Genomic DNA, 24,133 nt, shown 5'->3' with positions numbered 1-24,133 from the left:
TAATTAAGCCCTGGGTTTGTTTCTGTTAATTGTCCATTGCTGTCTTTCATTGCAAAACTGTTACATTCTTATTAGTGTTTGTATTACCTGTGTTTGTTCATGGATTATTGTTTTTATTTTGGTTTTGTTTAATAAAACTTAAAGTGAAGGTGAAATGTAAAGGCCAATTATAGTAACCCATACTTGGAATTTATCCTCTGCATGTAACCCATTCAAGCTAGTGCACACATATTAGGAGTAGTGAACACACACACTGCAAACCATGCCATTTTGCTGTAGCACCCTGGGAGCGATTGGGGGTTAGATTCCTTGCTCAAGGGCACCTCAGTCATTTCCTGCCGGTATTGAGAATCGCATAATTTATGCCAATCGCACGCCACAGACTCCGAGCCTGAGCCCACGCCCATCTCAGGCCCTGAGCCTGAGCCCACGCCAGCCACAAACATACAGCCAGTGCCCACAGAGGACCCCCTTTCAGTGGAGAGTTCCAGCCTGGAGCTAGTGCCTCCATCCGAGTTTGTCGTGGAGCCTAAGTCAGATGACCTGCCTGCCCTGGTGCTAGTGTCAGCTGCTATGTCTGTCCCAGAGGGAGTGCTAGTAGAGCTTGACATCCTGGAGCTCACCCCTGAGGTTAAATTGTTCCCTCCAGTCTAAGTTAATGTAATGGACTCTCTGGTCCTGACCAGTTCCCTGGCCCTTCCTTTTCTGGTTCTGTCCAACATCCAAGTTTCCTCCTCGCCACTGGTTCCGCCCAGCCTCAAGTGTCCTTCGTTGTGGATGGTCCCAGGCAGCCAACATACTGTTCCCGCCTCCGCTGCATCCCTTCAGTCCCTTGGGTCATCCTTCAGTGATTCTGCCCACCTGCTTAGATCCACCTTGGGCTTCCAAGTCTCCAGCTCCGCCCTGGTGGGTCGATCCTCTAGCTCCACTTTGTCACTCTGACCCATTGGCTACATGCATATTAACTGCATTACTTCAAAGTTGAACAGTAGGGTATTTGATTTTATGTAAAATTTAAAAAAATAACAGTTTAGATTTACTATATTAAAAATAATAGCTCCACAGTGGGAACACGGTACAATAAAAGTCAGTACCTTTCATTACTTAGATGTTTTTCAGCTGCTCTTTGCTGGAGGGGTCATGTTGCTCTACCTTTCTCTTTAAAATACCCCAAAGGTGCTCTATTGGATTCAAGTCAGGCTACACACTTGGCCAGGTCATAGTTTTCACTGTGCTTGACATTGCATATTTATCTTAGTCTCAACTGACCACAGACTGGCCCTCATTTATCAAACGAACGTACGACAGAAAATTGGGCGTATGCTTATTTCAACACAAAATTTGGCATTTATCAATATGGACGTGAGTGGTGACTATGATCAAATCTCATGTCAGGTCTCGCAAGGTGTACGCAAGTTTTTGAGTCAGCGGGAACATGCGTGCAGCATAGTAAATCTGGTGGAGAACTGTTATGAGAAAATTTAGATTATTTTCCTGACCGACAATCAATCACTAACCAATCATTTACCATTAAACGACACTATTAAAATGTCAAATTAAAATTAAATTAGCATAGATGTGTCACAGAACCCTTGTTTCCCTGGACTCCATATCCCATAATCCTCCTGTTTCATCACCTGCATACTTCCCTCGCAGCTCCTCATCACACTCACACCTGCAATCTATTGTCAGCACTCCTCATTTTGCACTCACTCCCTTCACTCTTTCTCTGTTTGTGTTAGTGTTTGTAGGTGTTCTCTGCCTTCGTTTAATTAAAGTATTGAATGTATTGTGGAAATCGTATCTGCCTCATCTCTACACCAGCAAACGAACAGAAGAACGGACCTTTAAACCGCAGGATTTCCACAGGAAGAAAAAAGAAAAGGATGGCTTCTTTCAACTGGCTCCTGCTCCTCCATCATCTGTCGGCCACAGATCGGGCTCCTGCAGGTTGGTCTTCGCTGGAGGATTGGAGGAGTTCAGAGCTCGCTTATTTGACATTGGTTGGATGTTCATTGATCACCTGTTTTTGGATAGACTGGAGAGAACACTATTCGCTTTAGAACCTAACGAATGTTTCCTTAACTGACATAAATTTAGTTTTGTATTTAAATTGCTCCGAATTCTTATCCAAGAGGTTCAGAAAGTTGGGTGTTCCTCTCGTCCAGTCCTTCCATAGCCCGGCCAGTCTGCCAAGCTCCGTCTTCCTCCAATACCCTTCCAGGACTTCCGGCCTGCCCACTGGACAATTCCTCTACTGGGCCAGTATAGTCTCTCCAGCCCGCTTTCAGAGCTGAAATAATGTCTCCAGAGCCCGCTCCAGTGTCTCCAACAGATCTCCAGAGCCCGCTCCAGTAAGCCCGCTCCAGTCTCTCCAGAGCCCGCTCCAGTCTCTCCAGAGCCCGCTCCAGTCTCTCCAGAGCCCGCTCCAGTCTCTCCAGAGCCCGCTCCAGTCTCTCCAGAGCCCGCTCCAGTCTCTCCAGAGCCCGCTCCAGTCTCTCCAGAGCCCGCTCCAGTCTCTCCAGAGCCCGCTCCAGTCTCTCCAGAGCCCGCTCCAGTCTCTCCAGAGCCCGCTACACCCGTCCCCACAGAGCCAGCTCCAGTGCCTGTGGGGATTTTAATTGTATTTGAGGGATGAACGAGCCCTCTGCTCCAGCCGCCGCCTACGAGCCCTGTATTCCAGCCGCCGCCGCTGCCGCCGCCGCGAGCCTGCCGCTCCAGCCGCCGCCGCCGAGCCTGCCGCTCCAGCCGCCGCCGCCGAGCCTGCCGCTCCAGCCGCCGCCGCCGAGCCTGCCGCTCCAGCCGCCGCCGCCGAGCCTGCCGCTCCAGCCGCCGCCGCCGAGCCTGCCGCTCCAGCCGCCGCCGCCGAGCCTGCCGCTCCAACCGCCGCCGCCGAGCCAGCCGCTCCTGCCACCACCGAGCTCTTTATTATGAACTTTGTAAAGACTGTTTATGTGTGTCTTCAAACCTCCCTCAAGCCCCCTCGCCCAGATCTCCACCTCGATCGCGATTACCTTCACCCCGGCTCCAACCTCCCTCTGCCTCACTCACACACGCAGACCCACTGCCCTCCCCTCTGGACATCCTCCGTCTCCGCTCCGTCATCAGTTTTAGCTTTGCTAACTTTACATTTCAGCCATTTATCAGCAAAATAAAATGCAGACAAAGTTAACAGTTTAAATAGTACCCTATCCATCTGTACCAGTCGGCACGCGCAACGCCCAACCAAACACATTTTTGTGCATGTGAAGGAAGTTTTACTTGGATATTGAAACAAGAGTGAAATAGAAAGAAACAGTAGTTCAGCAAGCAATATATATTATATCGCGAATATGGAAACATTTGGATTAATTTAGCCTAATTTGTGTTTCATTTAATATATAGCTAGGCCTACTTATTTTCAGTTCTTGTTCTGTTCTGAATAAAAGAGCTAGATTGTGCAAGAAGTCCACTGTCCATGACATCATTTTAGGAGGATGGCCACTGTGGTTCTCATGCATCCTCAAATCATTACACTCCCACCTCTTGAGCTTGTGTAATTGTTTCAACTATATTTCAGTTCCTCTTTGGAGCCATGGTGCAGACATGCTGATAGACACAGCCCATAGGTTCAAAGCTATTAAAGTTCTGGTGTTCATAGGTCTAACCTTATATTTTCTAGCCATGTTCATGCAAGTACTCACTTTCGTTTCAGTAATCACAGGTGTATTTACTATTGTTGCATTGATTTTCTATTTTGGGGGCTGTATTTTTAATATTTTTAGTTGTTTATAACAGGACATACACTATTTGTCAACTTAGGAAATAATGTAATTGTTGAGAGGTGATACAATTTATAATCATTTGACATTTTAGCTATATTGCACAAGGGTGTACCTACTTCTGTTGTATACTGTAAATCAGAGGTCTTCAACCTTGCTTCTGGAGACCCACTGTCCTTCAGCGTTTAACTCCAACCATAATCAACACCTGAACCAGTCAATCAAGGTTTACAGGATCACTTGAAAATTACAGGCAGGTTTGCTGATGCAGGTTGGAAATAAACCTTGCAGGACATTAGGTCTCCACGAACAGGGTTGAAGATCTCTGTATATTTTATAAACTTAAAATGGTTTTGTACAGACTAAAAAATATAATATTTATTATCATTGTAAATATTAAAAAACTGCTTTAACTTACATCAATCATACCCTCTACTTTAGAAATGGCCTTTCCGAAGATTGTTCCAAGCTGGTCTCCCACTCCTGCCAGCAAGAATCCAAACAGAGGAATTCCCAACAGGGCATAGATAATACAGAAGATGCGTCCACCCTCTGTGTGAGGTGAGATATTCCCAAATCCTGGAATGAATAAAAGTAAAGTTAATAAAGCATTTGATACTCAAAAAGTATTTAAATTACTTTTTCAAATATTTACAAATTATTACCTCTTGAGGTTTGGTTGCATTTAGTTTAAAACACAAAATGTTTACCAGCAACATGCCACTGAGAAGCTTCTGCCCCAATTCTGAGGGGTGGGGTTGGGGGGTTCTTTTCAAACTATAAATTCAGCCATGATTTTGAAATTCAACATATAATAAATTTTTATAATTCAATTTCTCTTGATGTAAAGTAGTTCAGTGTGAGAAAGCCACTCAAATCATATGAATTATGTACTGTATGTCTGTGTCAAACACTGCATACATAACATGACTGCATGCACTGTAAAAAAAAAATAATTTTGACAAATTGTGGAAATTCACAATTATATATTGGCTCAATAAATGACTTCCAAATAAATATCCCCATGCAAAAAGATGCATTGTAGTAATCAGCTAAAGGTATATATATATATATATATATATATATATATATATATATATACTATTCACAGAACATATTTAATTGTGCTCAGTCAATCTACCAAGTCAAAGTGAAAAATTCTGTGTTGGGTGAACAAGTCCTACATCCAAAAAACTGTACAGGCATATGAAAAAAAGGAACCAACAAAGGAAAACTGTTGGTATGGAGAATTCAAAATGCGGATTCGCGGGAGAGCCAGCGAGCGAGCGCCGAACCAGCCGGTGCTGAAGACTGAAACAAACATCATTCCCAAGAGAATACAGATATTCATCATCACAAGTTTCAAGATTTAATGGTGAGTACAGAGCACTGAAAATATTCTCCAAAGTTTTGCTTTAGGACCTGGTATGAAGTTTATGCATTTATTGGTTTCATGATTGTGTTTTCCCGGTTACCACATAATTATCTGATGGTAGCCAATAGTTTTATTTTCCACATGTCATATAGTATGTCTAAACTAATAAGCAATAGCTGTTTAATGCTGTCTGATGGTGACCATGTATTCTGTATTTTTTTTGTTCCAAACTCAATTTATTCAAGTTACAGCTGTTTAAATAACAATTGTGTCAAACCTTATATTATTTATTTGAACTCTTGCAGTCAACAAGGATTATCATAAAACATGCATAGAAGAGAATAAAAAAAAAAAATCTGGTCACCAAAAGCACCTGAAGAAGAGAGAGAAGTGCAGCAATGACTAAAGGGGTCCAGAAGATAATAAAGTTCTTTTTCAAGAAAACTGAGTGCTTTATTGTTGTATAAAGTGCGCGTTTAATTTGCTTGCATGAGCTAAGCCATCTGTTAGCTTTTCAGCTGTGGTAATAAACATTTTATTCCTTGGACATAAATGTAACATTGTTAACCATTGGTTTTAACCATTGAGCATCCTCAGTTACATTTGATTGTCAACTTACATCAACTGTCTCTAAACACATTGTGTTTTTAAAATACTCAAACAGGTCAGTACCAATAGACTTGTGGGAAGCGTGCCGATATATAGCGCTTTTGTGTTTTGGGCTTGAATCCCAGCTCATAGACCTTTCCCGATCCCTTCCCCATCTCTCTCCCAATTCGCTTCCTCTCAACTAACTGTCCTATCTCAGTAAAAGGCAAAACACCAAAAAGATTGAGGCCACTTTGTTTACTGTAGCACAGTTTTAACTAGGGGTCACACTTGGGAGGAGGGGTCGCACTTATAAAAGGAGATGGCATCCATCCACTCATTCAGATTTGTTCTTTAGAGACTAGTGGTTGCTCAAGCAATCGTTTTATCCATTCGCCTCTGCAAAAGAAAACTTGTTTCAGCTGAAGTTTACAGCGCATATCAGCAATCTTTCTCTACTTCCTATTGCACAGAAAAGTGCAGAGAGCTCCCATGGGCTCTTCAACAAAAAAGATGTCTTTCCATATGCGTGTTTCTGGATGTGGTAGCTATTTCTCATCCTCAGATGGCCACGTGTTTGGGCAGTGCCCACACGGAGAAAGCATTTCTAGATGGATCATGTTCTCACTGTGAGAACATGACCATGGCAAAGTTGCAGTCACAACTCTCTTTTCTAGTCAGAAGAGTCACTTTAGTTGCTCCGTGTCCCGGTCCTTCTGCAAAACACAAGGCCACAGCAGCTAGTGCTGAGGGTGATATGAGGGCAACAATCCCCGCTGGCCTCCCATTCCTTGCCATGCACATTTCACCTGTAGTTCATGGATGAGTTATAGGTGGCTCGTCTTATGGTGAGCCTATACTATCTCATTTGGGGCTCCAGATGAGGATGAGCTAGCAATTGCAGCATTGATTTTATGGTCTTAAATATTAATATTAATATTTTGTATTAATATTAATATTGAGTCAGATGATTCCTTCCTATATTTCGGGGCACCAGCCAAGGACTCATTGACAATAAAGAATAATCATGAAAGATTGATAACTGAATTAGAATTTCATAAATTGGAGGAAGTTTGTCATTTGACCAATTTGAAGGATTTAGTGAGATTCGGGCGAAATTGTAAAGCCTCTGATTATCAACATAAGAATGACACAGTTTGCAATAAAAATGAATTTATTAACAAAAAGATATAGAAGAGTAAAATATCACACTCACTAAATACTACTAAGGAAAATAACTAAACTACTAAGGAAAATGACGAAACTACTAAGAAAATTGAATCAGTAATCAAACAGAAACTACAAACTACTACACAAATGACAAGTAAATGAGCAATGGATTGGATGAAGCAATGAATGGATAATTAGCAGTCTATGGGGGAGTCAATTGTGGCCTTTCTGGATGCTGGTATGAAGTAGTAATAAACATTTACTATGAATAAAGATAATGTTTCTGATGTATCTATCTGTATACGCTGACCCTAGATAAACAGTCTCTACACAAATACCAATTTTATATAGCAACAACCTAATGCCAAGGCCTTTGGGAAAAGGTTTGGTTAGCTTATATTTATGTTTCACTTGGTCGGGTGATCAGTCAGGCGATGGGAAACATCCTCCACTGGTATCCTTCCGTTTGCAGTGGGAGAGACTGAATTGCTTTCCAACAGTTGCAGAGCTGCACTGAGTTCTGGGGTCTTTGTGTAATCCAGAGAACTGAAGGTCCGCAGGATCTTCTGTAGATTGGAGGTACTTGAGTTATGCAGGGAGCCAAAGTCCTCTGCAGAAGCAGTTGGGCTGCTTGAAGGTCCGTGCAGTGAAAGGTTTACTCACAAGAGTTTAACCTTGGTCGTGCTTTTGTTCTTCCCTCGTCAGGTCAGAAACTCAGAACAAGTGTTTGTTCAAATTGTAAGATTAAGAACCACTGTAGTCACATTGACTATTATCACAATGTTTTTACTACCTTTTCGGACCACAAAAGGTGCAATGTATGGGATGACGTTGCTGCCTATGTGTGGTTCAGGTACTGTCACACCCTCACGTCGTGGACTTTCAGTTTATTTGATTTCATCAGTCACATGTGCTCCTTTGTTGTGTTTTCCCGCCATAATCTGTCACCATGGATACTGCACTAATCACCACAGCTGTTGATCATTTGAGTTAATCATCTGTGTATATAAGTTCAGTTCAGCTGATGTGTCTTTGTCTGGTCTCATTTCATTTATGGTTGTGTTTGTAAACTTGCATCTTCATTGGATCATACCTGTTTGGATTATTAAAGTGAACTTAAGTGAAGCATTACAGATACACTCAGAATTCTTCAAAAATATCTAAACTTGTGTTCCAAAGATGAACGAAGGTCTTACAGGTTTGGGACGACATGAGGGTGAGTACTTAATGACAGAAATTTCATTTTTGGGTGAACTAAACCTTTAATAAAAACTATACAGACATTTAAAAAAAAAAATCTAATTTAAAATATTAATAAACACTAAATAGCTTATCAATGATACTAACATTAAAGTTTCATGACTTTGAACATAGAATATAAACCAGTCTTCACTTACAATATAAATTTAAGAGTTAGGGTTGCCAGGTCAAAGCATGTTTGCTGCATGTTTGATGTTTGCCCAAATGCAATTGTTCCCGCCGCCTCCTGCAGCATCAGTCACTTGATTCTATACAATCTTGGTACATTTGCAATCATATTACATCATCACAAATGCATGACACATGATAGAAAACAGAACGTGTGTTTTTTTTTTTGTTTTTTTTTGCTTGTTTTTTTAAATATATGATTAATTTGGTGCTATTAAGCATAGCAGAGTGAGCAACACTTGGGTCTATACTGTATGTGTGTGGCATGAAGGCGGTTTTCTGCTGCTAAGTCTTCTGAGGACACAGCAGATTGCGAGCCATTTATGTGCCACTCTGATTGCATTCACTCTGCATAATTACACTGCACGCACACTCTTGCTCCAAGAGTCCAAGGTAGGCTACATCATCACCACTGTCATCCCCTACATGTGTTTTGTTGAACTACTGACATCGTCATCAGCTAAAACGCATGTGCATGTTACTTACTGTACTTACTGAACAAGTGCAGACCCTAGTTCGAGTTGCTTTCACATTCACACGAATCACATCACAGTTGCCAACCAATCTCCTACAGGTAGTCTGGGTTTAGTAATGCAGTGCACTCCCAGATGTGCATGACAGCTTTCACGTTACCAGTTTTTCATGCAAGCCATGTTCTGTTTCTAACTAAACTTTCAGTGTAAAATCACCCTAAATCAAGGCTTGAGTTTATAAGATGAATACATAATATCTAATAAGGGCCTCCAATATTTGTGTTTTCTTTGAATATTTATGCTTAGAGAAACAACATTGTTAACTTAGCATCATGTTAATGTCTGATTTGATTATAATCAATTGTGAGTCAAGTCTTTTGTGAGAGAGTTGCTGTCTATGTAGAGTATCAGTCATTTATCAGCAGGCCCAGATAAATTAGTCAAAATATTATTACAATAAACAAACACACAAGCAGCAGGGATTGTACAGATCTTTGTGAATTTTATGAATTCCAATTCTGAGGAAAGTTCTGCAGGAGCCTGCTTTTAAGATTCAATTACAGTTAAGATACTGCTAGCAGACAGTGTAATGGCTCACTAGGTTTTAGAACAGTACTATAGTGTTTGCGGTTACAATTTATTTTAAGGTGTCTTTGTTACACTGTAGTTATACATTTAAGTACTGTGTAATTAACTACATGTACTTACTACAGGGTTAGGGTTTGGTTTAGGGTTAGTTGCATGTAATTATGCATAATGTATAGTTATTACTATAGCAACTGCATGTAACATATGTAACAATGACACTGTAAAATAAAGTGTTACCGTGTTTGCTAATGTGCTTGCATGTGTACCTATGGTTGTAATAACTGTTCCAGCGAAGAAGAATGAGTTGCTGAGGTCCCATAAACTGCTCTGATTGGATGAGTTTCCTGAAGGGTTCACTCCTGCCCGTAACGCTGACACCACTTGCTATAAGAGAAAAAAAGGTTAGTATAATTACATGTATTCCAAAAAATATTTACAACCCGAATTCCGGAAAAGTTGGGCCGTTTTTTTTTTAAATTTGAATTAAATGAAAACTAAAAGACTTTCAAATCACATGAGCCAATATTTTATTCACAATAGAACATAGATAACATAACAAATGTTTAAACTGAGACATTTTACACTTTTATCCACTAAATGAGCTCATTTCAAATTTGATGCCTGCTACAGGTCTCAAAAAAAGTTGGCACAGGGGCAACAAATGGCTGAAAAAGCACAAAAATTTGGAAAAGTTTCAGCTGGGAGAACATCTAGCAACTAATTAAGTTAATTGATATCAGGTCTGTAACATGACTAGCTATAAAAGGGATGTCTTAGAGAGGCAGAGTCTCTCAGATGTAAAGATGGGCAGATGCTCTCCAATCTGTGAAAGAGTGCATAAAAAGATTATGGAAAACGATGTTCCTCAACATCAAATTGAAACAGACTTTGCAAATCTTATCATCTACAGTGCATAACATCATCAAAAGATTCAGAGAAACTGGAAAAATCTCTGTGCATAAGGGGCAAGGCTGAAGACCTTTATTGGATACCTAAGGTCTTCGGGCCCTCAGACGACACTGCATCACTCATCGGCATGATTGTGTCAATGACATTACTAAATGGGCCCAGGAATACTTCCAGAAACCACTGTCGGTAAACCCAATCCACGTGCCATCTGCAGATGCCAAATAAAGCTCTATCATGCAAAAAGGAAGCCATGTGTGAACATGGTCCAGAAGCGCTGTCATGTCCTGTGAGCCAAGGCTCATTTAAAATGGACTGTTTCAAAGTGGAAAAGTGTTCTATGGTCAGACAAGTCCAAATTTGATATTCTTGTTGGAAATCATGGACACCGTGTCCTCGGACTACGGACTATGAATGCTGAAAGGTATATAAAGGTTTTAGAGCAACATATGATCCCCTCCAGATGATGTCTTTTTCAGGGAAGGCCTTGTGTATTTTAGCAGGACAATGCAAAACCACATACTGCAGCTATTATAACAGCATGGCTTCGTCGTAGAAGAGTCAGGGTGCTGAATTGGCCAGCCTGAAGTCCAGATATTTCACCTATAGAGAATATTTGGTGCATCATTAAACGAAAGACGACCACAAACTCTTCAGCAGCTGGAAACCTATATCAGGCAAGAATGGGACCAAATTTCAACACCAAAACTCCAGAAACTCATAACCTTGGCTCGATGCCCAGAAGTCTTCAGACTGTTTTGAAAATAAGAGGAGATGCTACACCATGGTAAACATGCCCCCGTCCCAACTATTTTGAGATTTGTAGCAGGCATCAATTTTTAAATGAGCTCATTTTGTGCATAAAATTGTAAAATTTCTCAGTTTAAACATTTGTTATGTTATCTATGATCTATTGTGAATAAAATATTAGCTCATGTGATTTGAAAGTCTTTTAGTTTTCATTTTATTCAAATTTGAAAAAAATGTCCCAACTTTTCTGGAATTCAGGCTGTCTCTTTAAGTTAAACTCTTTAAGTTAATACTGTTTCTGTCTTGGCATATGACATTAAAATATTTAATACACCAAATGAAATGACAAAAATAATGATCCAAGCAGATTCCTTAAACACTCCAAACAGGTAATCCCATCCTAAAGTCACACCATTGGCTGAGCAGAAAGTTCATATGTTGAGCTGCAATATTTCAGTGCTAAACTATAATAGACACTGTGGTGTGCATGTCTGAAGTTGACACATATCCACACATTTGAAGCACAAGCCTAAAATTATTGTAAATAAAATGGCCGCAGTTGAATGCTTTGAAATACAGGTATAACCTGTGACCCATAACAAGTTGTTTGCAGAACATATGCAAATATTCTGATAATATACTCCCTTTTGTCATATGTGAGACCAATTTTCCCCATATAAATATTCTTTTGTCTCCATTCTGAACATATTTACTTTATAGTAGTGGCCAAAATTGATGTTCAGATGGGGATATTTGCACAAGATTTGCTTTTAATGACACTTCAGGTTTTATTGAACAATCAAAATAAGTGGATTATGTTATATTGGGAACAGGCCCGTCCCCATCAAGCCCCCTGTCAGACTGCAAAACACGGCTCCGATCTTCCACACTACAATCTTTAGTTTCTTTGACAAATGCAAAGTGATTATAGCCACTTACTAGCCTCCTATAGCCACTGGTTTACAGTTCAATAAGAAATTGGAGATTAGGGGTCTCATCCTGGTCAAGCTATTTTGAGGTGGTCCTACATTCAGGCGATTTTCATCTGTCACCTGTCAAAATACTCACTAGTCTTCCCTGACCAGCCACAACACTTTACATTCTGCATGGCAGTACTCTCACTGTGCTTTTAAATAATTCTGTGCACATTGTGTCTTTCTATATGTAGTTTTCCTTGCTTTACCCCTGGCAGAAAGTCATAGGTTGACTATGAAACAGTAGACTTTAATCATATGCATTTATGGTGAAATTACTACATTTTTGTGCAAATCAATGTTCATTTTGACCACGAACAATGTGCTATTACTTTAATTCTGCATGTGCAGCACAGCAAAAATAGACTTGTTGCAGAAATGATCGTTGTACTGGTGTCCCTTACGGAACATAAATATATGGAAATATACTGCAAAATATAATGCGATGTATTACATAATACATTTCCATATATGGGAAACTAGTGCTTATATTTTTTAATATACTGCAATATATGCATTGACCATGTATGGCTATATATTGATACATATAAAATATGTATAAATGAAGACAAAAATAGCATTACATTCATCAAGTTTTATCCTTTATTGTGTATATATATTGCACATAGATGTTCCCATATAAATGTGAATGTATTGTACACACATATATATCCACACATTCATGGAATGAGTAACAATCAGTGGTTACAACAGACTTCTAGTTCCCAGCATGCTTTGCTTCTGACTGTTAAAGGAAAGTAAATGTTAAAATTAAGTGCTATTTCATGTGTTTTGCTCAATGTTGATATAGGGGGAGATCTGTTAGTGTTTAAAGTTGTATTATTTTGGAATTTAAAAGGTTTTCTGGTATGTGTGAGTTTTTGGGGTTACCATTGTGCTGAAGAGTAGAGTCTGTGGTTAGGTTTATGACTGGCTGAATGCCATTAAGACTATAATAACTTTATTTAAAAAGTAATGGCTGTGCACACTATAGCACAGTGATAGTCTCTTTGGTAGAAATGTTAGTACATGCAGGTGTGCTTTTGTTAACTAACTTGAAAATATAAAACATTTAAAATGTAAGTTATTATAAAATATAATAAATGTGTTACATAATATATTTTAATATATATGTGTTTATCCTGCATGAGTAAATCTATCTGCAATATATTATGCATGCAGTACCATATCTGATCACATACAGCTATGGAAAAAATTAAGAGACCACTCCAAGTTCAGAAATCAATGTTAAGTGGTCTCTTAATTTTTTCCATAGCTGTATAAATCTATATATTATGAAGTATGTTACTGAATATAAAATTACATACATTATGATATATTAGTAAATATATTATCACATATTTTTCAATATATGAAAAGCAATTCCTTATGTATTATTCAATATATTGCAATATATGCATAGACCATATATGTATATATAATGATACATATAAAAAAATATATTGCAATCAAAACCAAAAAAGGCACTATATTTTTACATATATTACCAAAACATTTTCCCATATAAATCTAAATACATTATGGTGGATATTTATAAATATAATACTGCATATATTTTGGGATATATAAACACATATATTATATATTCATGTTCAATATATTGTAATATATTGAAAGCGGCAATCATTTGTATATTTTGCGATATATTGCAATATATTACATGAATATATAATATAGTGTATAATATATGTATCATCAATATATTATTCAATGTATTCAAATATATAATATATAAAAAGGGAAAATAATATATTACAATATATCACAATATATTTTAAGAAATATATTGGTAAATATATTTTCCTTTCTTAAGGGGTATCTGCACTGGTCCTGCAACACATTACCAGACCACATCTGTGTGCAGTGTGAATGCTCTAACCTGTTAACATGGGCACTGAAAAAAATACATAACACATATATGCCTTGCAAACTGATCATCTGTGAAATGCGCAGTAAGGTGAAAGGTACAGTGCTGGAGGGGATGAACTACCCAGTGGAGGTTTGTGACGTGTGATGCTAAGAGCCTCAGGCATGCTGCGTCCAGTAGCAATCAGCAGCACACTTAAGCAAAGGACAGAAGTATTTGAGAGGGGTGTGTGTGTGTGTGTGTGTGTGTGTGTGTGTGTGTGTGTGTGTGTGTGTGTGTGTGTGTGTGTGTGTGTGTGTGTGTGACTAGAACACAGATCTGGGAGCTTTGTTAGATTCAACAGCGGGAGTGAAGGAAAGCCAGGTGTTAGACTTGAAGGAACATATAACTGACATATATGACATGAATGACATATTATTTGACCACTTTCTCCTCTTTCTTGCACAGTAAAGTCTAAAGGCTGTTCTGCCTGACACTATATAGTTTTCCAGTAAATGTAACATTCCATTAATATTATATTTTTCCTAAACTGTTATTAATGCACACACTGGCTTCACACGAGGCTGGAAGATACATAGTGTACAACCATTATTTTTTTTTCTTTAAATAACAAATTTGTCTTTTTGTGGTTTACTCTACTTGAATAAAGTATTTGGACATTGCTTAACCCTTTCTAATTTTTCTGATTTTGCTTTTCATACACACAACTTCAAACTCATCTATGCCACTGTTCATTCTTGAGGTGATCTTTTGCCTGTATGGTGATTAGAATTACTGTTTTGGACCATCACTTTTAACTTCAGTACTTGAGTACAGAATATTCTGTCTGATGTGTGATACTGGTGCATTGTCCTAGTGCGATCTGTTGTTGTTGTTTAATGTTCTTTTATGCTGGTATTTAAAAGGGTTTCTATGTATGTTTTTTTTTTTTTTTTTTTTTTTGGAGGGGGGGGGGTACACAGTGGTGCTGAAGAGTAGAGCCTGCATTTAAGTCCTGCATTTTACAAAATATATAATTCAGTATATTTTCTAATATACCGTTAAATCATTTAATATATTGATCATTAAAATATTAGGAAATATATTTTCTTTGTGTAAGGGATGAAATTAATTAATTGTAAAAACTGACTTACAGTAGCTTATTGTTAGTTTACAGTTCTCCTACCGTAATCTAACATCAGGAAAATCAGGCCCTTTCTAACAGAACATGCAACACAACTTCTCGTCCGGGCCCTGGTAATTTCTAGGCTTGATTACTGCAATGCTCTTCTGGCTGGACTGCCATCATGCACAATCAAGCCTCTACAAATGATTCAGAATGCTGCAGCTAGTCTTGTCTTTAACGAGCCCAAAAGAGCCAGTGTCACGCCTCTCTTCATCTCTCTGCACTGGCTACCACTTGCTGCTCGCATCAAGTTCAAGACATTGACGCTTGCTTACAGATCTACCACAGGCTCAGCACCTTCCTACTTCCACTCATTTTTACGAGTCTACATCCCTACCAGAAGCCTACGCTCAGTAAAAGAGCGAAGAGGCACAAAATCACTCTCCAGAACATTCTCGTTCACTGCTCCATGCTTGTGGAACGATCTTCCTGCCTTCATCCGGAATGCAGAATCCTTGGCAACATTGAAAAGACAGCTGAAAACTCATCTCTTTCGTGAGCACTTGACCTAATCTTTAAAAAAAAACTTTCCTTTCATTACCTATCCTTTCATTTCCTCTCAATCCCTCTCTGTTGTAGTTTATGATACTCTGAGCAATGTCTGAAACTTGTATGGTGAGCACTTCTTGTCTATTTACCTCTTCATGTTGACTCGCTTGTTATATTGCTCACTTGTAAGTCGCTTTAGATAAAAGTGTCTGCCAAATGAATAAATGTAAATGTAAAATGTAATTTACAGTATGTTATTGTAATAATGCCATACAAGTTATATCATTTCATTTGTGGAAACTGATTGCCTTGAACCATTTAATTTTTTAAAACATATATATATATACACACACACACACACACATTTTCATTTTACACACACATATTTCATCATACACACACATTTCATCAATATATTAAATGATTTAACGGTATATTTACACAGTAAAAAAAATCCAAATTTTACGGAAAATATTTTTTTTTTACAGTATTTTTCTGTAATTTTAAATTGTTGTTTGTAATTTTACATAGTTTTAAACATATCTGTAAATTAACAACTTGACTGTTATTTTAAGGATTATATCATTAATGACAAATTACAGTAATTCTCTTGTTTTTATATGTGAAAATTACTGTATTATTTATACAGTATTTTTTCTGTTTTCTTAAATTACATACAAATTCATGTAAAATTACAAACAATATCTGTAAATTAACAACTTGACCATTATTTTAAGGATTTTATCATTAATGACAAATTACAGTAATTCTAATTTTTTAATACGGGAAAATTACCTTATTTATACAGTATTTTTCTGTTTTCTTAAATTACATACAAATTCATGTAAAATTACAAGCAATATCTTTAAATTAATAACTTGACCATTATTTTAAGGATTATTTCAATAATGACAAAATACAGCAATTATTTTTTTATACCGGACAATTACTGTATTATTTTTATAGTTTTTTTTTTCTGTTTTTTTTTTTAAATTACATACAAATTCATGTAAAATTACATGAATAACCATAATCTGTAATTAAACATGTAGCTCATTATATGAAAGGGGGATATCCATACTAATAATTTAACATTCTTCTTTGTAATTTGAAAGCAAATCTTTTTGGTTTTATATTTAGCTGTTTAGCTGCTTTTTTAAACGTGCTCTCCAGGTTTAAACTGTCCTTGTCCACACACCAGCTGATCCAAATTGTGAATAGAGATGAGAAAAGCATGCATATTCTTTACAAGCTCAAACTCCCCAAAAACCACCCATCAACTTTCACAAACACACTCTTGGCATACTGCCATTTTAAAGAATTAATACATTATCTGATCAGAATATGCATTTGTTATTTGGAGTATGTGAGAGAAACCCTATACTGACACATTTGAAACTAGAAAAAGCAGAACATGGAGAAAATGGTGAGAAAGAATTGGAATGCATCCCAGCATGCAATGTGTGGAAAACACACATTCAATGGAAAATTTATAATCCTCAATTTGTCAGATGTGCATGTCTGTATTAAGGAAACACTTTGCTGTAAGGTGACCATGTTAACCACTAATTCATCATGCTGCTGCAAGCATACAGTGTTGAAATGAATGACAATAAGTTCATTATTGAAGTTCTCAATTATTCAACATTTTCAGTTTACATGGTCCCATACCACAAATACCAAAGTGGAATAACCCTGGACCAATAGCACTGTGCAATTTAAAGGGGCAAATAACCTACAGAAAACGTCAGTTGTGCGCAGCTGCATTTAGGCATAAGGTTCTAAATAAGGGAAATGCAAATGCAAAAGGGTCATTGGTCTTGTGAATGTAACTAAGTCACAAGTATAGACAAACATGAACACATACTCTTCCCCAAGCCCTAACCCTAAATTCATAGGGAAATGATAGGTGAATAGAGAAAGCGAACCGACGTCATGCCGCGTTGCATGCCGGTGTGGCACCGCCATTTTGACAGGATCGCCCCCTATTACTTGCACTGAAATTAATACTTGCTTACCTTTTGTTTTTTTTCTGCCATTAAGTGGAACATTCACATTATTAATGATATTATTTGCAGGGAATAGAAGCTATTTTATCGCATCACATGATAATTTTATTTTTTTCCACTGAAGTTTTGTAGAATTTATTTACAATGTTGATCTGCTTTACCGTGTTGCACGCTGGACGCTCGCTGCTCGCTGCTGCTTCAGCCATCATATGAATATCCAAATAAATCTATGTGTTCAACACGCTGAGAAAAGTCGATTCATTTATTTGTTGGAAATGTTTAAATGATGCTTAAACAAGCATATTGAGTAGGCCTACAACTGTTGTCATTGTAAATATTTCCCTTTTCCACGATCACAGAGGAGGAGAATCAGAGATTATGGGTCACATTCAGCGGACAGGCAGATATGAACACACTGTATTTTTATATTTATTTCAACAAATGACAACCAAAATCAAAACCCTAGGAGCTTGTGAAGAGTATAGTAGTGGCTCCTGCAAGGGGACATTTTAAAAATGCTGGCTTTAGTGTACTAAGACAGTGATATTAAAAGATGTGCAAATGAGCACTGAATATGAACGCAGCGTGTTTAATTACACATTAAGCATTAGCTTCCCTTTATAAAACCGTTATGAAGAAAATGCTTTAAATGGCTTAGGCATTTTAAGTGATACTGAAAGTTTATATTTTGGTCTCATCCGTTTTTCTGCACACATATGTGCTTTATTAGTAAACTATGTACAGAATTTGGTCTCTTTAATATCAGTCTAAGTGCATTAAGCGTTTTCTTTACATGAGAGGAAACCGTTTAACATGTAAACGTGTTGCATTCATATTTTGGGCTCATGCGTATCTCCACACAGTATGCTTTAATAGATATGTAGAGAATTTTGTGTTTGTCTTTAAGCCACATGAAGCATTTTTCTTGTTAACCATTTTAATGTCCCCGTTCAAGTTCTGCTAATTCAAGTGGAGTGAGAGTCAGACTCACAAAAGGTAATAATGTTAATTATTAAACCAAAGAAAATCAAAACTTTCAAAAACATTTAGCAATGTGATTTTTTTTTTTATTTATTTACTTTTTTTTATTGAGTGATAAGCAGTGGGTTTAATAAGTGCCATTACTAAAAGATTTGCCATCCGGCGTCTTCTCGTCATCTCATCGACCTGCTTCTCTTGGTGTTTTTACACATAGAAAAGGCGAAAAAAAGTTTTTCATTGTCCAGTGTTCTCTCAGAACGATTCTAACGACAGTTACTATCGCCATTATCGATGCAGCATTAATGACATACAATGGTGACATTTTTCACAATCATGACAGAAAACAAATTACTGCACTAAACGCAATAACGGAAAGGCTGCGCGATCCTGTCAGTATGGCGGATAAACAACGAAGTTACCCAGTATACATCCGTTCGGATTGGAGTGTGTGTTTGTGTGTCGCTGCTCGGCTTCTAATCTGCAGTACTCCTTCGGTCTGTGCTCTAGTAATGGCTTTTACAATGGCCAGTAGCTAACGGACATATCTTTTATAATATATACTGTTTTCTACTGTTATATGTTGATATAGTGCATTGAAGTGAGATGCGAAGCGTGATTACATGTTTTGTTATGTTTTAGTACTGTTTGAAATGACATGAGGGTAATTAATGACAGAAATTTCATTTTTGGGTGAACTAACCCTTTAATTACTCACGCTCATTTTGTTCCAAACCCGTAAGATTTTCATTAATTTCAGAACATAACTGATGGAATTTGCGAGCTTTATGTCCCTCCATAGACAGCAATTCTGTCAGGACCACTGTCATCAAATATTATTGATAATTGCATAGAGTTTGTATTGGCGGTATGGTTCTGTTCTGTGCCTTGCATGGATAAGAGCAGGGAGAGCAGCAAAACCCCCATAGGGTAAACAGAACAGAACCAATATGCAGATATAATTAATGTCAATAATTTAACATGTACACATATTTCAAGAATTTGTTTGATTCAGGGGAATCATAAGGCCAATCCTGACTGAAGAGAGGAGGAGCTGGGGATGAAGGAGGGTAATTAGCTCCTGAGAATGCAATAGCTGCTGATAATACTGAAGAGCTTATATATGGGTGCTGTTATAGGCGTCGTATTCCTATAGGTAGACGTGAGTCACCTGGGAGTCAGCTGATGAGCATCTGTTCGTTCACTGATCAGTGTTTATATGTGAATAAACGCCTAAATTAAAGGGTTAGTTCACCCAAAAAATTCTGTCATTAATTACTCAACTTCATGTCCCACGTAGAAGGCGACGTTTTTAAGACCTTGCGCAATGTTTCCTAAAAGTTCTCTAAAGGTGACGAAAATTCTGAACCTTTACAGAACATTCGGGACGTTCCTAAAACATCCTCTTTTGGCAATGAAAGTGCTGCAGTTCAAGTTTCCTTATATGACTTTAGGGGAACGTTCCATTTTGGTTATTTTATGGTCAAAAAAAGAACGTTACAAAGAGGACATTTGGGGCATTAACAGAATGTTCCCACACGGTCCTCCGTTGGTCATTTAATAACGTTCTCGATACGAGTTTAGGGGGATGTTCTATTTTGGTTATTTTATGGTCATGCAAGAACGTTACAAACAGTACATTTGGGAAGTTATCAGAACGTCCTATAGTAATAGTCCCCTAAACATTGCCAGAATGTCCTGAATGTTCCCTGAAGGTCCACCAAATAACGTTCCCCAAACCTTAAAAGAACTCCACATCGTGACCGTCTCTGAACGTTCTGGGAACGTTACTAGGTGACAAGTTTCCCCCACTAGAAATTTTACGTTCCCAGAACATTCTCAGAACGTCCACTGGTATTAAGGATGTTGTCTAGTAACGTTCCCAGAATGTTCAGAGACAGTCACGATATGGAGTTCTTTTAAGGTTTGGGGGACGTTATTTGGTGGACCTTTGTAATAAGTGAAGATGCTGAGATCTAGAGAGATCTGTTAGTGTTTAATGTTTCTGTTATCTGAGTTTTGTGAGGTTACCATTGTGCTGGAGAGTACTGGAGCCTGTGCTTCAGTCAGTATTGATCCAGACACACTGATGTTCTGCTGCATGTTGCTTTATTTAAAGGCTGCAGTAACTGTGCACTACAGCAGTTAGATTAGCTCATGCATGTGCTGTTGTTGTTTTTTTGTCTTTTGTAAGACATTTAAGAAAAAATAGTTTTTGTTTGTATGGACACTTTTATTAGTCAATTTAGCTCTAATTTTCAATTAAATTTTTTGGCAAGGGCAGCAGGGACGTTCTGAAAACAAATAAAAACAAATAAAATATGGTTTCCTAAACGTTCAGAGAATGTCCTGAATGTTCTGTGAAAGCTCCGCCAAATAACGTACCCCAAACCTTAAAAGAACTCCACATCGTGACCGTCTCTGAACATTCTGGGAACGTTACTAGGCAATGTCCTTAACACCAGTGTGGACATTCTGAGAATGTTCTGGGAACGTAAAATTTCTAGCGGGGGTCGTTCCACACCCGTAAGACCTTTGTTCATCTTTGGAAACACAAATGAAGATCTTTTTGATGAAATCCGAGAGCTTTCTTAACCATCCATAGGCAGCAACAGAATTGCAACTTTCAAGGTCCAGAAAGGAACTAAAGATATCGTTAAAATAGTCAACGTGACTACAGTGGTTCAACCTTGATGTTATGAAGCGATGAGAATAATTTTTGTGTGCAAAAAACAAACAAAAATAATGACTTTATTCAACATTCCCTTCTCTTCCATGCTGGATCACTATTGGCCGGCTCCGGTATCACGCGTATGTGTTGTGAAGCTCATGTGAACAAAGTCGGCCAATATTGAGCCAGCGTTCTGATGTAGAACTCGGAAGTGCTGCGTGTATTTACTATGCAAATAGCCTACTAGAATGATGTGGAAGAGAAGAGATGGTTGAATAAGGCCTTTATTTTTGTTTGTTTTTGCATGCAAAAAGTGTTCTCGTCACTTCATAATATTAAGGTTGAACCACTGTAGTCACATGGACTATTTTAATGATGTCTTTAGTTCCTTTCTGGGCCATTAAAGTGGTCTTTGTGTTGCTGTTTATGGAGGGATCAGAAATCTCTCGGATTTCATCAAACATATCTTAATTTGTGTTCTGAAGATGAACGAAGGTCTTATGGGTTTGGAATGACATGAGGGTGAGTAATGACAGAACTTTCTTTTTTGGGTGAAATAACCCTTTAAATCTATTCATCATATAAAGCGATCAGCTCTCTTCAGAAAATTTAAACTAAATGGCTCAATTCATATGGATTAGTTTTACAATATCTGTATTAAATTTTAAAGTGTCAAAGTTTCAGTAGCGTAGCTGTTTATGGAGGGACAGAAATCTCTAGGATTTCATCAAAAATATCTTAATTTGTGTTCTGAAGATGAACAAAGGTTTTACAGGTTTGGAACGAAATGAGGGTAATTAATGACAGAATTTTCATTTTTGGGTGAACTAACCTTTTTAAAGCATAGCTCACCCAAAATGAAAACTCCTTCATTTTCTGACCCTCATGTCTTTTCAAACTTGTATGACTTACTTTCTTCTGTGAAACAAAATATTTTGAAGAATGTTGGTAGCCAAACAACATTGGACCAACATTTATGGAATCACCAAGACATTTCTCAAAATATCTTTTGTGTTCCACAGAAGAAAGTCACTTACAGGTTGGAAAAGACATGAGTAAATAATGACAGAATTTTCATCATATGGAAAAATGTATCCATCGAAAAATATTCAAAAACTGAATTATTAAATTTTCTATTAGTACAGAAGTTGTATTTTGTCTTCCAAAATAAAACTGTTAATTTAGAATCTTGAACATGCTTTAACACTCTATTGAAGGTTTTTTTTTTTTTTTTTTAAATAATCTGTAAAATAATGGCATTTCTCTGCAGAACTTTTAGTACTGTCACTTTTTGAAGGCGTTTGATCATAATAATATAAGAAAAATCTTTAAAATAACGGTGTTTCTCTGCAGAACTTTTAGAACTGTCACTTTATTGAAGGTCTTTGATCATAATAATATTGGAAAAATCTGTAAAATAATGGTGTTTCTCTGTAGAAGTTTCAGTATTGTCACTTTTTTGAAGGTGTTTGATCATAATAGTCTAGGAAAAATCCGTAAAATAACAGTTTTACTCTGTAGAAAAAAAAAAAAATGCTAAATGACTGGCAGCTATGTCTGCCAAATAAAAAACGTAAAATTAATAATAATTTAAACAAGGAAAATTATTTGTTTTCCACTAAAACTTTTAATTAAAATTTCTGTAAAATTGTTGTTTTACGGTTTTTGTTTGGCAGCCGTAGCTGCCAGTCAATTACCTTTTTTTTAATGAGTTTTTTTTTTTTTTTTTACAGTGTAGAAAATACACAGAATAAAATATTGTTTAAATATATTACAATATATTGAATAATACCTAAGGAATTTGTGCTTTCATATATTACAAAATATGTGACAATATATTTACTTATATATCATAATGTATGAGTATGTAATTTCATATTCAGTAATACACTTCATAACATGTACATGTGATAAGATAAGGTACTGCATGTGTACAAATATATTGAACATATATTTACTCATGCAGTATATATAAACACATATATAGAAACATATACTAAAATATATTTCAAAATTATTAAAGGTGCAATATGTAATATTTTCTGTCTGCTAGAGGTCGCTAGAGGCCTATTCAAAACAAAGGCGTAGCTTGATGACAACAAGTTTGAGCACGGAATCTTGGGACATGTGGTCTTCACCTCACAGCCGGTGGAAAAGAATTGGGATAGGACTCGGGAAGAAATCATGTTCATGGATGCGATTATTAACGTTACTGAAGTATGTAGCAGAGCAGGACCGAGGGTTGTGGGAGCTGAACAAGGCCGCTGGAGTGACTGCGCAACACACACCGTGAGCAACGAAAATTTTATTATGTCACAGTCGTCAACGCTGCTTCCTCTTTTCTGGTCATGATTATGAGGTAACGCAGCTCTGTTTATTATTATATGCATTTGAGAGTGTTGAAAATGTTATAACGTTACTCTGTGCGTTCGCTTGGTGGCTGCTGTGAAACGTTTGTAAAAAAAAATTCTCGCGACAGAAAGGTTTTTGCAGGTTTTATATAAAATGGTATTTCATAACAGACTGTGACTGTGCGAACTATATTTATATAAGGTGGGCTAATGAGGCTAAAAACAATTGTTTTCAGCTGAAAACAATGAGTGCTGATGAGTCCATGCAATGGATTATGGGGGATGTAGTCTTTGATGAAAATGGCAATGAACAGGGGAGTGCCCTCTGGTGGCTCTCAAGGGCACTCTAGCACAAGCCTGTAACAGAAACACGCTAGGAACAAAAATTTTGTTTTAACTCATTCTGTGAATGTGTTTATATGTGTGTGTACAATACATTTTCATTTATATGGGAACATGTATGTACAATATATGTACACAATAAAGGATAAAATATTACATGTAATGCTATTTTAATCTTAATTTCTAAACATTGTATATGTATCAATATATAGCCATATATGGTCAAT

The 24,133-nt window shown here is 37.3% G+C and overlaps 1 protein-coding gene across 1 annotated transcript in view; it reads right to left on the bottom strand.

Moving 5' to 3' along the window:
- kcnk2b (potassium channel, subfamily K, member 2b) overlaps positions 1-24,133 on the bottom strand; it is a 68,719-nt gene that overhangs the window by 27,608 nt on the left and 16,978 nt on the right. The window contains 2 exon segments of the mRNA XM_048206180.1: positions 4,180-4,340; positions 9,650-9,767. Coding sequence (XP_048062137.1) covers positions 4,180-4,340; positions 9,650-9,767 — 279 coding nt within the window.

This window comes from Megalobrama amblycephala, linkage group LG11 (genome assembly GCF_018812025.1).
Source record: "Megalobrama amblycephala isolate DHTTF-2021 linkage group LG11, ASM1881202v1, whole genome shotgun sequence".
Lineage (NCBI taxonomy): Eukaryota > Metazoa > Chordata > Actinopteri > Cypriniformes > Xenocyprididae > Megalobrama > Megalobrama amblycephala.
Note: the sequence above shows the minus strand (reverse complement) of the source record. Positions and strands in the feature narration are given on the sequence as shown.